Consider the following 14,546-nt stretch of genomic DNA (forward strand, 5'->3'; position numbering starts at 1 on the left):
GACGTCTGAGTTAAGGAAGTCTGAGAGAGAGAGAGAGAGAGAGAGAGAGAGAGAGAGAGAGAGAGAGAGAGAGAGAGAGAGAGAGAGAGAGAGAGAGAATTAGCAGAGCCTACAGACGTGTAAAAGTCCAAACAAAAGTATTTACTCACAAGAAGTGATTGTAATCAATTACATAATTTAAAGTAGATTTTTACTAAATATGATAATACATCTAGGCCTATGCGTGGTCTAATGATCAGCTCTCAACGTAAGACTATATTAAATTCTCTGTGGATTAATGCTCCACCTGCATGTCATGTTCGTAGCCTAATAGTAGTGAAAAGAAAAGTTGTAACACTGATTTTTTTTTTCTAATCAATGAAAGACGGCATAGCTGCCTCAACTGCGCTCTTGGTTGGTAAAGAACAGCTCATTCGCACGCTTGCTTTGTAAATGCCAGCTTCCGGTGCACGAATATGAATAAACGGTTGTTTTTGGTTCGTTTTTTCGTTCCTGTTGACTAGTGATTTCATTTTTCTTATATGAAATAGAAAACGAAAATAAAAGCGTATTTTGAATCTTTGTTAAATCATATTAACACAAAAAAAGAAGAAATGCAGTGTAATTCAATATTTGTTTTTTGTTTTAAAAGGAAAATCAAATAAACCAATCGTTTTTTGTTTTTTGATTCCCACTCATGATGGAAAAATCCAATGACCAAAAGATACACTGACCATTATTGATGGAATAATCATCTGTAGTACATGATGTTCCTCGCTTGATCAAAGTAAAGTAACAAAGATGTGACATGTTGTCATTGATTAGGGAAAAAAAAGGCAATAAATCTTTAATGAAACAAAAAAATCCAACTGAAAACACCCTTGAAGCAGCTGTTAATCAAAAAGATCTGCTTCAAATTTGATTATGTTTTGTTCAGAACTGTGAGAATATGATGCGATTAAATCACTTTTACACAGCTGCATTAATGCACTTGTATGTAGCCTGATCAGCATTCAAAGATCATAAAAAGCATTTTCCCTCCACCAAAGTATCAATTAAAATCAGACTCTTGGTCTATTCTCCGAGTACAACGAACAGCTGACGCTGAGATTCAAACACTCACGCTGTTTTCCATCACCAATGGGTCCAGGTAGGTGTATTTTATCTCCATGTTCTTGTTTCTGTCGTTGATTTCTGAGCTTAACTTCTTAAGCTCTCGTTGGAAGGCTCTTATCTTCAATCGGGAACATTCTTCGGTGAATTGTTTCTGCGGGTAGTCACCAAGATGGACCTGCAGAGGTTAAAAACACTTTTAGTTTGTCTTCTACAAGCGTTTATCAGCAGATAATCTTAAAGGTCCCCGTAGTCGCTCTTGTCTCATCAGGTGGACCCTGCAACGTTGTTTCTAAACTAAATCTTAAGTGACAGTGGTGACTGATTGGATGTTGAGTACATGTGAACAAGACAAGACTTGAAATGTATCATCTTCATGTGTCTAAAACTAGTGAAACATGAACATGAAAGGCCTACTGCCCTGTTGGTTAGCATGTGATTACCTTAGCTGGAGTTCAACAAAATGCCACTTAAACCACAACATCTTGATTCAAAGCTGCAGCTCAACTAGACTTTAATGTGACTGCAGTGTGACAAAGTCAGGTTCAGCTGATGCATTGAACAAGCGTCATGGCGACAGAAGGACGAGGGAACGAGCAGCGCAGAAAGACCGGAATTAATTTAAAGCAGAATGAGTGTTTACATGATCGCCGAATTATTGTATTTGGATTTAAAAGCGGAATAAACCAGCCACTTACTTCGGAATTAAGTTTAATTCGGAATGGCCATTTTCATTCGGAATTAGGCGTTTACATGGTAATTTTTACTCATTTTAAATTTAATTTTAATTCTGAATTAAAGAGGAATTAAACTTCCCATGTAAACGCACTGATTGTGGTGTATTAGAACCTCAACATTATGTTCAGTTGCAGACATTTTTCATGAGGTCTTGATGACTTACCGCATCACCAAATGTCTTGCTGAGCAGCCAAACAGTAGCCATGGCATTAACTGTTGTTTCCATGTTGGGGAATGTGGCCAGAATTCTTTCTTGAGTCACTTCCCCCTTTGTGGTTGGTGGCGGCAGCTGCAGGCTGCTGGGGCCATTGGGCATCCAGCCGTAGAAGTCATACTGCAGTGAACCAAGACAGGTAACATTAACTGGTGATCCATTTTCCAAGTTTCCATGTTGATGCAGTAGCTTATTATCCCAGCTTAAACCAGCCATCTGAAGTACTTTTATTAGTTTGTGTGTATTTAAAGGCTGGAAATGCTCTCAGCACAAAACAAACAAACAACGCAGTTGTCAGAAAAAGTATGAAACGCAGTCCCTGAGGGCCAATGCCCCTGAAGCTTTAGAGGTTTTCCCTGCTCCTGCACCGGAATCAGATGCATTGTTCAGCCTCCAGGACCAGAAGTAGAAACACTGATGAAGATTAATCTTTCTAGATTAATCTAAAATAGAGAGATTCACCTGTCCAGTGTTCACAGCCGAATGCTGAGCAGAACAAGTGTACATCACCATGGTAACGAACTTGACCAAATCAGGCAGACTCTCAAACTTGTCTGGAATTCCTAATAATAATAATAATAAAAAATGCATTAGTTAAAGACATTCATGTGAGTAGATTAACGGTGTGTAGTCTATGAAGTGAACCTAAAGCCTTGCAACCATCATGAATTCACCCACCATTCTCTTTACAAGAAAGGAATCCATGTTTGAAGATGTCCAAAATCCAGTTCTGCACTTCACAGTCTTGCTTGACCTGATTATCATATTTGTAGTAGAGGCCGAGCATTTCCTCCACAAACCTTTAAAAAACAAAAATACAATGAGTAAAATAGATTTCCACGCCTGTTGGAGGACACATGTAATGTGATGTCACTGGATACTGCCATCGCAACACTCAGGTCAGGTCAATTCAGTTCACTTTAGCAGAAACAGCTGAATGTTCAAAAGGCATAAATGGGAGGACTCGTCTGATTGAATCTGAACTTTAGTTTGGTAATCCAAATATTTTTGGGTGATTATGAACACTTCTGTAAGATAAGAGGGCCATTCTTCAACATGCATACTTGTTTGTTGTTGTTGCCAAAGTACCATTTCAATTCTCAAGCCCAGATCTGGTCTCATAAGGGCCTAAATCCACGTTTTAACTTTAATATTTTAATCAAATACAATACAATGACATCAGCTCACTTAATCGAAAATAAAAAAAATATAAAAGGTATAATTCTTCAACTTGAGTGTCTGCATTTCCGAAAAGTAGAAAAGCCACAGCTAACAAGTGCCTTTTCAGTTTCTGGCAGGATAGTTGATGAATGTCCTCAATATTGAATTCTATTGATTTGGATTCTACTCTACTTTTATTATGACGCTGAAGTCGTTCTTTGATTCACCATAAAACTAAATGAAACCTAAAAGAAACCTTTTTTCAAATTGTGAAAACACAACAACTGTTCTTTTTTGTAATGGACCACATTCTACTAGGTCCCAGCAATCGAAAAAAAATGTGCAATTCATAAAACCATTATTTTTGACTAAAGGCAATCAATCATCAACTACATGTATGTAATTTTTATTGTCGGATTGATTCAAAAGATAAAAAGGAGAGAAATCTGTTTGTATGTTAGTAACCTTACTTTGTAAATCATTTTTTTCCCTTTATGGAGGTTGGACAGCTATTCGTTTGTGGTGCTGAGTGACCTGGTTTTAGTTCTTAACATAACAATTATCCATCTTTTGTGGATTCATTATCAGTATTAGAGTTTAGCCATCTTGAAGTAGGCTAGTGTATGAGCATCTCATTCTCATATTAAACCTAATCTGATTTTAGCCCAAACCTCCATAATATATCAGGACTTCCTGGGCATAAGAATGCCTGGTACAGTGGAACCCAGAAAATCGTTTCAGGCTAGTTGCAGTACCTGTGTCAGCAGCTTCCAGGTCTGGAATTAACCGGTAAGTAATAGCCTTTATTTATATTAGTATTTTCTCAATTTCCTCAACATTTAGTTTAATTACGGCAGTCGTGGCTCACCGAATTTCCTGATTCCCACATGTCAAAGTCAAATTAAACAGTAAGCCTACAAATTGAGAAGCTGATCTGTTAATACAATAAACCTTCTGTAATATGTTATATAATAACTCCTTTTACATGGAAAGAACACCATTTCCATTCTTTCTCCTTTCATCAAATGAAAATTCAGAAAAGGATGGTGGTGTCCTCAACTGAGATATCGGTTTGGATAGAAGTTGAAGTACTTCAAGTACTAAGACATTAACCTCTCCCATTTTATCCAAGCCTTCACTTTTGAATAATGAAAGAAGGATAATGTGTTTTTTTTTCCTCTGTCACTTAAAAATGGAAAGGTTAAGAAGAGTTCCTGGGGATTGTGGATGTGGTTCTGTCCCCAAATGCTCAGGATTAGGGATTGAGTGGAAGCCGTACTGAACTGGATTGTATCTAACTGCATTTACACTGAAGCTGTTAAAGGAGCCGTCTGTAAGAAATGTCCAAAACTGGTACTGCAGTCACTTTCAAAATATTGTTGAGCGGCGTGTACCCTCCCCCTCCTCCCCCCGACCAGAGGTTGCCAGGTAGGCTGCAGAATGCAGCAGGAACGTAGGCTGCCATGGCTGCGATAATTAGAGCCGAGCTGGCAACCCGGATGCCGAAACAATACTGACTTGGTGATTGGGAGATAGGTGGAGGGTGGAGCTTCAGAAACAATACTGACTTGGTGATTGGGAGATAGGTGGAGGGTGGAGCTTCAGAAACAATACTGACTTGGTGATTGGGAGATAGGTGGAGGGTGGAGCTTCAGAAACAATACTGACTTGGTGATTGGGAGATAGGTGGAGGGTGGAGCTTCAGAAACAATACTGACTTGGTGATTGGGAGATAGGTGGAGGGTGGAGCTTCAGAAACAATACTGACTTGGTGATTGGGAGATAGGTGGAGGGTGGAGCTTCAGAAACAATACTGACTTGGTGATTGGGAGATAGGTGGAGGGTGGAGCTTCAGAAACAATACTGACTTGGTGATTGGGAGATAGGTGGAGGGTGGAGCTTCAGGCCAAAACAAAAAATGACAACATCAACATCAGTTGAGGGCTGCAACTCCTCTTTTTAAACTGGAATATCCTGGCTTGAGTGCTGTTGTCAGTGACATAAGTATTTGAAATGAACATGATTTTTAAATGTCTGTTGACATATCGGGGTCATTTTATGATTCGTTTTATTATTGCTCTTACATACAGCTCCTTTAAGTCTGTAAAGTGTCCGGAGAAGACTTCTGTTGGGAATGGGCTTTGTACTGATAATCTGAAATAAATGAACCCATAGGAACCCAGACCCATTTCTACTTAGGTTACCTAACACAGACCAAGTGGACTGTGTACAACCTTTGCAGTGCATTTAGTAGCAGTGTGACACCTTTATCACCATTGGTCCTTATGGGTTAACGTGTTTCTGAGTAGAAACTGTGTGTAGGACCTGTGGATGATGTCCCAGAGCTTCTCTCCATCCTCCTTGTAGTAGAAGTTTGGCACATCCCCCAGCCCACGATCCTTGATGTCATCTTTTATGCAGAGGGACCTGTACGTCAGTGTTTCGAGGGATCTCCTCAAGATGGTCCACATGCCTTCTCCACCAGAAGCTGCAAACTGGACAGTTCAATCTCCTTTAGACGCTTTGCATGACATTGGAAAGGGAAACACTGTTGGAATCAGAGTCATGATTTGATACCTTGGTGAAGACTCCATCTGTAGATATGAGAGACTTTCGAGCTGCACTGTTGATGAACAAAGTGTAGCGAAAGTGTGGAATGAGAAGCTGAAAGAGAGAAGAAACATCTCATTATTTTCTCTAACTGTTTAGGACGTGTTACTTTTACAGTACTGAGAAAAAAAAGTCCTAAGAAGCCTCTCAGAAGTTTTCATGTTTTATCAAAGGTTTTATCAAAGGGCGATTTTGGACAAAAATAAAATCCCGATTTTTTTTCTCTGAAAACCCGATTTTCGATTTCGATTTCGATTTTTTTGGTAAAACTACAAAAGACAATGGAATAAATTGTTTCAAATATTTTATCTTTATTTTTAAAGAAAAATAGCAAACAAATTTCCCTATTGGGAATGAAGTGCAATTGAAAGATACTGTAAATCCTCCTTGAGTTTAGTAAAGTGACAACATTTACAATTTTCTTGACCAAACAAAGATGACTAGACGAGCTCTGTCTGTAATGCAGCTGCAGAAAAGGAAAATCGATTTTCCGATTTTCCTTTTTTTAACATCGTCTTGATTAATAAATCCGATTTAGATTTAAAATCGATTAAACGCACAGCCCTAGTATGTGTATATGTGTGTATGTAGATATATATAGATAGAGAGCAGATGGAGTTAATATAGAGATAGTATGGTGTAAATAAGTATATTTATATAAATATTTATATGGGCATGTGTGTACAAATATATAGAAATATCCAACTATGTGTATGTATGTATAGGTAAGTGTGTGAGGACAGTGTTTGAGTATAATTATAGTATAGTTAGTTATTATAAATACTTGTTAATAAATTATTAGTGAATGGGGGTAGGATTAAATAAGTTTACACTTCTTCCTACTCCTTTTTGCACATGTAATTAAGATATATCGTGTTAAAGGATGAAATTATAATTTTTTGTTTGTTTGTTTGTTTTTTTCTTATCTTCTCTTTTATTTTTTTGTCTTTTACATGTACAAAATCAAATCAAATCAAATCAAACAGACCTCATTCAGAACGAGTCCCAGACTGAACTCTTTCTAGGGACACAGTCCCAAACAAAAACAAGAAGGTCATTCAAACATTGCTAGAACCAGACTGGAATGCCAACAGTTGTGTTTGTGTGCTTCTTGTGTCCTTGTACGGGTTACAGAGAAATAATCAGAACACCACGTTTCGTCAGCTGTAGGTACCTTGTACACAGGATGCACCATGGGAAGGTTTCGCTTCAGTGACACTGCAAAAACGTCAGCCAGCAGGTGAGTGCTCAGCAGGTGACTGTTGAGTTCATGCAGGTTGAAATCTGCACTTCGCACAAAGATCTTTGCCAACAGCCAGTCGCAATGATCGGTGGGACGAAAGACAGGATTGTCCTGTCCTGGAGTCTGCTTCAGCTGCAGAGGAAATGACAGCGGGGACATAGTTCTGGTTAAGACTGAGGTGGACCGACGGAGAGTGTTTTCCTATTTACTACAGGTTTGTCTTTCTTGGCTGATCACTAACAGGGAATTTCCCATGAAACCTCTCAGCGTGGTGATAGAAGCAGCAACTATTAAACTTCCCAGACATGTTGGGCACACATGCTGAACACATGTTGAGACGAAAGCTTTGCCGGTTTGGTTTTCACAGGTCACTATGCTTCACATGTGTTTGTGCGCTGTTGGTGAAATCTAAGTTGTATAATTCTACTGAGTTCCTGCTGAAGGAAACACCTACTGAGTTCCTGCTGAAGGAAACACCTACTGAGGGCTCCTGCTGCTGTAGTTTGAATCTACAAGCTGCTGAATTATGGGGTTGATTGGTACTCCCCACATTCGTTTTATCTTCTTTCAGGCTTGATCTAATTTCTCGACTTTTGGCTTGTTGTGCTGCGACATGCCCAGGGATGGAGCTGTTTTACACCGTTCAGGCAGAATTAAATTCCAAACATTCACAGACACCACCTATAAGCACCGCTACTCATGTCTTACATTTTCCTGTTGCAGGAAGTGTCTCAGTCATATTTGAACTGTTGTCTCACCTGAATGGCGATGGGCTTCATTTTTCCACCATCCAAGCGGAGCAGAACAAGAGGAGCCGCCAAGTACTGCTTCTTCTCATTGATGGTGTTTGTTTCCACTCCGTCCAAAATCTTGTAGTCACACAGGAAAATGTTTCCATTCTGTTGGGAATTTCAGGAAGAATAACATATGATTTGAAGATTTTATTTCAAACATGCATGATAAAAAAAGAGTACAAAAAAGTAAAAAAACTGAATACAAATATATATATATATATATATATATATATATATATATATATATATATATATATATATATATGTATGTATGTATGTATGTATGTATGTATGTATGTATGTATGTATGTATGTATGTATGTATGTATGTATGTATGTATGTATGTATGTATGTATGTATGTATGTATGTATGTATATATATATATATATATATATATATATATATATATATATATATATATATATATATATATATATATATATATATATATATATATATATATATATGTATGTATGTATGTATGTATGTATGTATGTATGTATGTATATATATATATATATATATACTGTATATATGTGTACAGCACTTGGGCAGACCTCACGGATCCACCAACACGTTCCAAATGGAGTAGGATTAAAGTAACCACTTATCCAGTTCTACCCCTGAATCTTACATACATTCTTACATATACCAAGACGAGTTTCAATAAGCTTACTTATAAAACACCCATACCTACTTTAATAACTGTTCAATACAGTGATATAATACTCAATTATATGTATATATAAAGATAGTCAAAATCAAACAAATCAAGGCAAACAAAAGAAAAGAAAAGAAAAGAAAACAAATCAAACGCCCAGCATTTAGTTGTGCTAATATGTATGTATGTACTAATAGAAGTAATTATAATGTATAGTATTACATTATCATTACTTTACTATAATACTACAATATAATAGAGAACAATAGACAGCAATGATATAACAATATACTTGAATAACTATATAAGAGTAGAAATGCTATATATACACTGGTTCATATATTTACCCCCAATTATATACATAGAAATTACTATAAATCTATATATCGACATATCTACATATAACTATAAATCAATATATATTAATAGAGATATAGATAAAACAAATACTGTAATACAACTCAATATATCCATATACATACTTACATATAACATATCTATATCCATAATATACACCTATATATCTACATATATTAATAAATATACATATCTACATGTTTATTCGCATCTGTATTTTGAACAGAATGTTTCTTTGTATCTTTTTTTAAATGGTGACTTTGTTTTAGCTCCATGTTCAGGCTGTTCTACAGTTTCACTCCGTAGGTCGACATACAGAAGCTCTTCAGTGTTTGTGCGTCTGTTGAGAACTTTAAAATTAAACTGACCCCTGAGGTTTTAGCCTCCCTCTCTTTCAAAAAATATCCCCTGTATATGCCCCGGTAATGAATTGTTCTTGGCTTTGAACATTAGTTGTGCTGTATTGAAACTGACAAGATCCAGAAATTTTAGTGATTTGGATTGTAAGAATAATTGATTAGTGTGATCCCGGTAACCTGCGTTGTGTATCATTCTTATTGCTCTTTTCTGCAGTATGCACAAGGGTTCAACATGGACAGTGTCAGTCTCATTAGCCTCAGTTTCTACGTACCTTTATCTCCTCCTGGAGCTTCACATTACTGCACACAGGAAAACTTTCAGGCAAGGCTTTACAACGTTGGATCAGCCTGGGGTTGATGCCATTTAGAAACTGGTAGCCAAAGAAGTCATCATCCATCCAGTGTTCACGGACATAATCTATAGAAAGAACGTTTTACTCTTCTGCTTTTATATTTGGACCAACAAGATGTCAGTGTCACAAACATGGATGTAATTCAGAGAGTAAAACCTCCAAACACTTCAGCACACACTGTCCCTAAGTTTGATTAGCAAGATGGACCCGTCATTTCAACTTGTGGCTCCAGGTACAAAAAGACAACACGTTATTAATTAATAATTAGGGCTGTCAGTTTAGCGTGTTAATTAGATTAATTAATTACGCTGCTAATTAACGCGTTATGAAAATGAACGCAATTAATTATGAGTGGCAAAATGCGTGAGCTTTTTAAATTTGTCCCATTGAGGGAGCCGTAGTTCACTTGGCAGTAACAGGTCACTTCCTCCTGCTGCTGGTCAAACTAACAAAGCAGTGACAGACCTGGACGACTCAGGGGAGACTCAGCTAATCTTTGTTAGAGCGACTCTAGCCTTTGAACGGCAAGTTTATGCATGAAAAGAAAGAAGACGGGACTATGAACAAGAACGCAGTGCTTTGTACATTTTGTAAAAAATAATTTTCCTATCACCGGAGCTGCTCCAGCCTGAATTATCATTTAAACGCTAAACAAGTTCCACTGTAAACGTTACAGCTACTAGTACTTGAATTGCTGTATTGAATCAGCTTTAGTTTTAATTTTGAATTGAGAATCTGCTTAAGTGTCTATTTGAGACTCAGCCTTATTTTATTTCTGAATTTGATTTATTTAACTGTATTTGCATTGGATTTTTGAATAATGCATCTGGCCTAATTGGTTTGCTGATGTGCTTGAGTTTTTCTTTTGAATTTCATTTATGAAACACTTCACCAATAAAAATGTGGATTTCAAATCTTCTCTTCTTAGTGTATTCAATCGATTAGTCATGCACTGCAATTTTAATGTCCTAGAATTCGTATTCTTTATTTGGGGACCTTTGGCAGATATGAGGTTAAAATGTGATTAATTAGATTAATTAATTATAAATCCTGTAATTAATTAGATTATTTTTTTAATCACCTGACAGCACTAATTTGGACCAACAAAATTTCAGCATCACAAACATGGATGTAATTCAGAGAGTAAAACCTCCAAACACTTCAGCACACACTGTCCCTACATTTGATTAGCAAGATGGACCCGTCATTTCAACTTGAGGCTCCAGGTACAAAAAGACAACACGGTATTAATTCGTAAGATATCAAAAAATTCTATCCCAGTACAAGACGCAGTCACATTAATGGAACAGTACCAGAAACGGGAGTCCGGTGCTTCTCATACAGGGATCCGATATCCCTGATAGAAGTCCACTCATCCTTGTGCAATATCCATTCTTCCAGTTTCAGCTCTATTATTCTATAAAAGAAGAAGTCAGTGATTTGATTACTTTAATTCAAAAATGTTCACAAGTGTGCAGTTGTATAGGAGTTTCTTACGCTTTGCCTAATGTGAATCCTGCTTCTACATCCCTGCTCCGGGAGTATTGGTCATCATAAGGCAGCGAAAAGGGGCCATCAGCCTTCATCCCGTAAGGAATTCCTTCCTTATGTTCACCCCAGCTGAGACAATCAGAGAAGTGCAGTTTTAACAGAGTGCAGGATTCTGTATGTTTGTATAGATGCTGAGCCGATGCGATTGATTCACGACGACATATTTTGAGCTTTTATTCAAACAAGGATGGAGGTTTTTAGATCTTCCACCTCGTTTCTACATACATTTGTTAGGAGCTGAACGTCAACATCATCTTCTAAAACCTAAAATATACCTTCTATGAAAGGTTTGATAATTGTTGCTATGTTAAAAATAAGTGAAGTATAGAGATAATGATAGATGTTTAATGTGAAACTCTCAAGAGGAGGAATGTAGGAAGAGAGGACGTGGACTTAATTAAAACTGATGTTAAAGTGTTCAACATCTCACCATAAATACTAAGTTATTTTATAGTTACAGCCTCAGGTCTTCACTCATTTCGCTCAGAGTCACTGATTTAGTCTTTTTCCATAGTTGTTGTTAATATTCCACAAACTGGATTGATGGAAAACGGCGAAGCTTTGCTGTCATGATAACGGTTAAGTTTCTCTGTTCTCAGATGCATTTCCCTACACTGAACATCGGGGGGCGCAACATGAATGTCCAGTACTGTTACGAAAACATAAATCTAGAAACAGGTTTTAGTTTTGGGAAACACAGAGCTGTCCTCGTAGAAGCACTGAGGTCTTACCAGTAGATTGTCCTTTGCCTATCAATCTCCTGCTCCCGAATCCTTCTGAGTTCCTCACTGTCCTGAGACCACAAAGCAGCTAAAGAGAGAAAAAACAAGATGTTGGGGTTTTCTTCAGCCTCCTCATCTCCTCCTGATTGCAGGAGTATCTATCATTACTGTTCAATTCAATTCAATGTATGTATGTAGCGTCTATTACAGAAGTTGTCTCCAGGATCTTTCCAGAGACCAGAACATAAACCCCCGAGCAAATTATTACATAAAGATAACATAAACACTGGCAGGTAAAAACTCCCCTAGTGGGAGGAAAACCTTAAGCGAAAAAGTGGCAAGAAAAACTCCCCGTTTGGGAGGGAAGAAATTGAGCGGGACCTGGATCATAAGGAGGGACCCTTCTGATGAAGACCAGCTGGGCAGATCAGGAAAAGAGAAAACAGACAGAGAGAATGAAGAACAGAGAAAGGAGAGACACAGACACAATGTCTAACTGGTGCAATACAGGGATGACTATAGAGGGAAAGCGCATGACGTCACAGATGCGACTTCACAGCAGGTTTCGCCCACTGAGTGTCAGAAAGACTGAGTGTCAGAAAGACTGAGTGTCAGAAAGACTGAGTGTCAGAAAGACTGAGTGGCAGCGTAAACTTTCAGTTTGAGCAACTGGAAAACATCTAAAATGGGAAAGAGCTGTTGTGCGATCGACTGTATTCATAGATTTAGCAAGAAATCGGAGTTATCGTTTTACAGACTGCCGAAAAATAAGCTTAAGAGAGACAAATGGATCGCTGCAATTCACAGAAACAACTGGATTCCAGGCTGGATTTGTGGTTCCCATTTTGTACCAGGTAATGTTGGATTTTTGGGTAGCTAACGTTAAACGGTCAAATCATAAAGTTCGGTGTCCTCATCACTTTAATTTCTACAACAAATCCTGCCTTGAAGTCGGACCAAGCATCAAGACTTTTGTAAGCCTTCAAGCTTTGTTTCGTGTATTTCCCCGGCGTAGAAATTAAGTACATATAAATATCAGGAAACTGGATTCGTGGCCAAATATTAATGTCCATGGACCACTGGTTCTTGGTAACTGTACCAAATATTAATGTCCATGGACCACTGGTTCTTGGTAACTGTACCAAATATTAATGTCCATGGACCACTGGTTCTTGGTAACTGTACGGGTCACTGTCAAGTCTAACTGACTTTAATTTAAGCCCATAATCGGTACAGGTGTAGACAGCAGACACTGAGGGGGTCAGAGGGGGCTGCAGGTCAGTGGATCATGGTGGTGTCCCCCTGCAGCGTAGCTCTATAGCAACGTAGCTCTATAGCAACGTAGCTCTATAGCAGCTGCTCTATAGCAGCGTATCTAGGATGAAGCTGTTTCAGAGCAGCTGCTCTAGTCTGGTCCTGCAGCTGCAGCTACGACTACTGGCCCTAACACACTACAGTTACACTAACTAGAGGTTTACTAAACAGAAACTGTTCATCTTCATCAAACGTGTTGAAGATCTCCAAACCTGTTCCTTCTCTGAAGCAATGCCCTTCATCATCAGTGATCCAGTGGTAGATGGGAAAGCAGAACTTCTTTCCGATGGGAGATTCCACTTCTGCAATAGTAGGACACCACGAATCTTCACGGAACAGAGACCATTTATCAAGCTTAATCAGCAACAGTTTCCCAAGGTCTTCAGGGCAGGATATGGCACCACTGTACTCCTACAATAATAAGAAAGAACTTTGAGAACATGTACAGATGAAGCTGATGAATATTTGATCAGCAGCATCAGTTGAACAATGTTATCACTACAAAGATGAACTAAACCAGATGATGTTACATGAACTCCTGGCTTAGACATCTCTGCGGTCACAACTTGCAGCGTTGCTTTAGCCATGACTATACAAAGGTAACAAAGTTGTCTTTAAAATGTATGCAGACTTACATTTTTCCCTAAGAGTGAAATGCCCCCGTTGATATACTGGCTTTCACTCTTCCCCTTTTCTCCTACCAGGGTCACATAGACCCGGTTTGTGGTGTCTGCCCCACTCGCATCTGACAGGTGAATGGTCACGTGATATTCCACTGGCATTTTCACGAAAGAAGGATCCTGACTGGAAGACAGCTGTCAACAAAAACAGCAACAACCATCAACATCTGGACAATGATCCAGCATCCTTCAAGTGACATGTTAGAATAAGTTCTTACCTGTTTTAATCACACCAAGAAGTTCTTTGAGGAACTGCTCTGCAGGTAAAACTCTACGGCCGAGTTCCCTTTTATACTTACAGAGTTGTGGGAGTGGTCTGTAGTCAGCCCTGATAACGTCCCGTTAGACAGGTATGAACCTGAGATACGACAGCAAAATGATGCAACACTTCTTGGTGAAAGATGTTTCGGTTAATTTTCAGAAGAAGTTGATAACAAACAAAGTCAATTGAGCTTCCAGTGAATCGACTTTACGTCCCAACAGATGTTTAATTCATCACATAATGATGTCAGGAGGAACGGGACGGCCCCCTGAGGAAGACGAGGTGGAGAGTCTGCACCCTCATGGAAGTGTGCACTCTTCATCTCAGCATCACCAAGTCGGGAAAAAGTACATGAAGAGAAAAACCTCCTAAACAAATTAGGATCAAATTCATAGTTGAATTAAATCTTTAACCCAGGCTTCTTTATTGTCAT

At 38.3% G+C, this 14,546-nt stretch overlaps 1 protein-coding gene across 1 annotated transcript; it reads right to left on the minus strand.

The window, feature by feature from the left end:
- Nucleotides 1-720: 720 nt before the first annotated feature.
- On the minus strand, nt 721-13,489 carry LOC133451311 (polyunsaturated fatty acid lipoxygenase ALOX15B-like). The gene is made up of 13 exons (XM_061730278.1): nt 13,384-13,489; nt 11,867-11,945; nt 11,082-11,204; nt 10,898-11,001; nt 9,504-9,649; nt 7,817-7,957; nt 6,990-7,190; nt 5,783-5,869; nt 5,531-5,700; nt 2,723-2,844; nt 2,507-2,607; nt 1,994-2,164; nt 721-1,270 (listed from the first exon to the last, which is right to left on the minus strand). The coding sequence occupies exons 3-13, from the start codon at nt 11,168-11,170 to the stop codon at nt 1,091-1,093; spliced, it is 1,512 nt and encodes a 503-aa protein (XP_061586262.1). The 5' UTR covers nt 11,171-11,204; nt 11,867-11,945; nt 13,384-13,489; the 3' UTR covers nt 721-1,090.
- Between the last annotated feature and the right edge of the window lie 1,057 nt (nt 13,490-14,546).

The sequence above is a fragment of the Cololabis saira genome, chromosome 9 (genome assembly GCF_033807715.1).
Source record: "Cololabis saira isolate AMF1-May2022 chromosome 9, fColSai1.1, whole genome shotgun sequence".
In the NCBI taxonomy this organism is placed as follows: domain Eukaryota; kingdom Metazoa; phylum Chordata; class Actinopteri; order Beloniformes; family Belonidae; genus Cololabis; species Cololabis saira.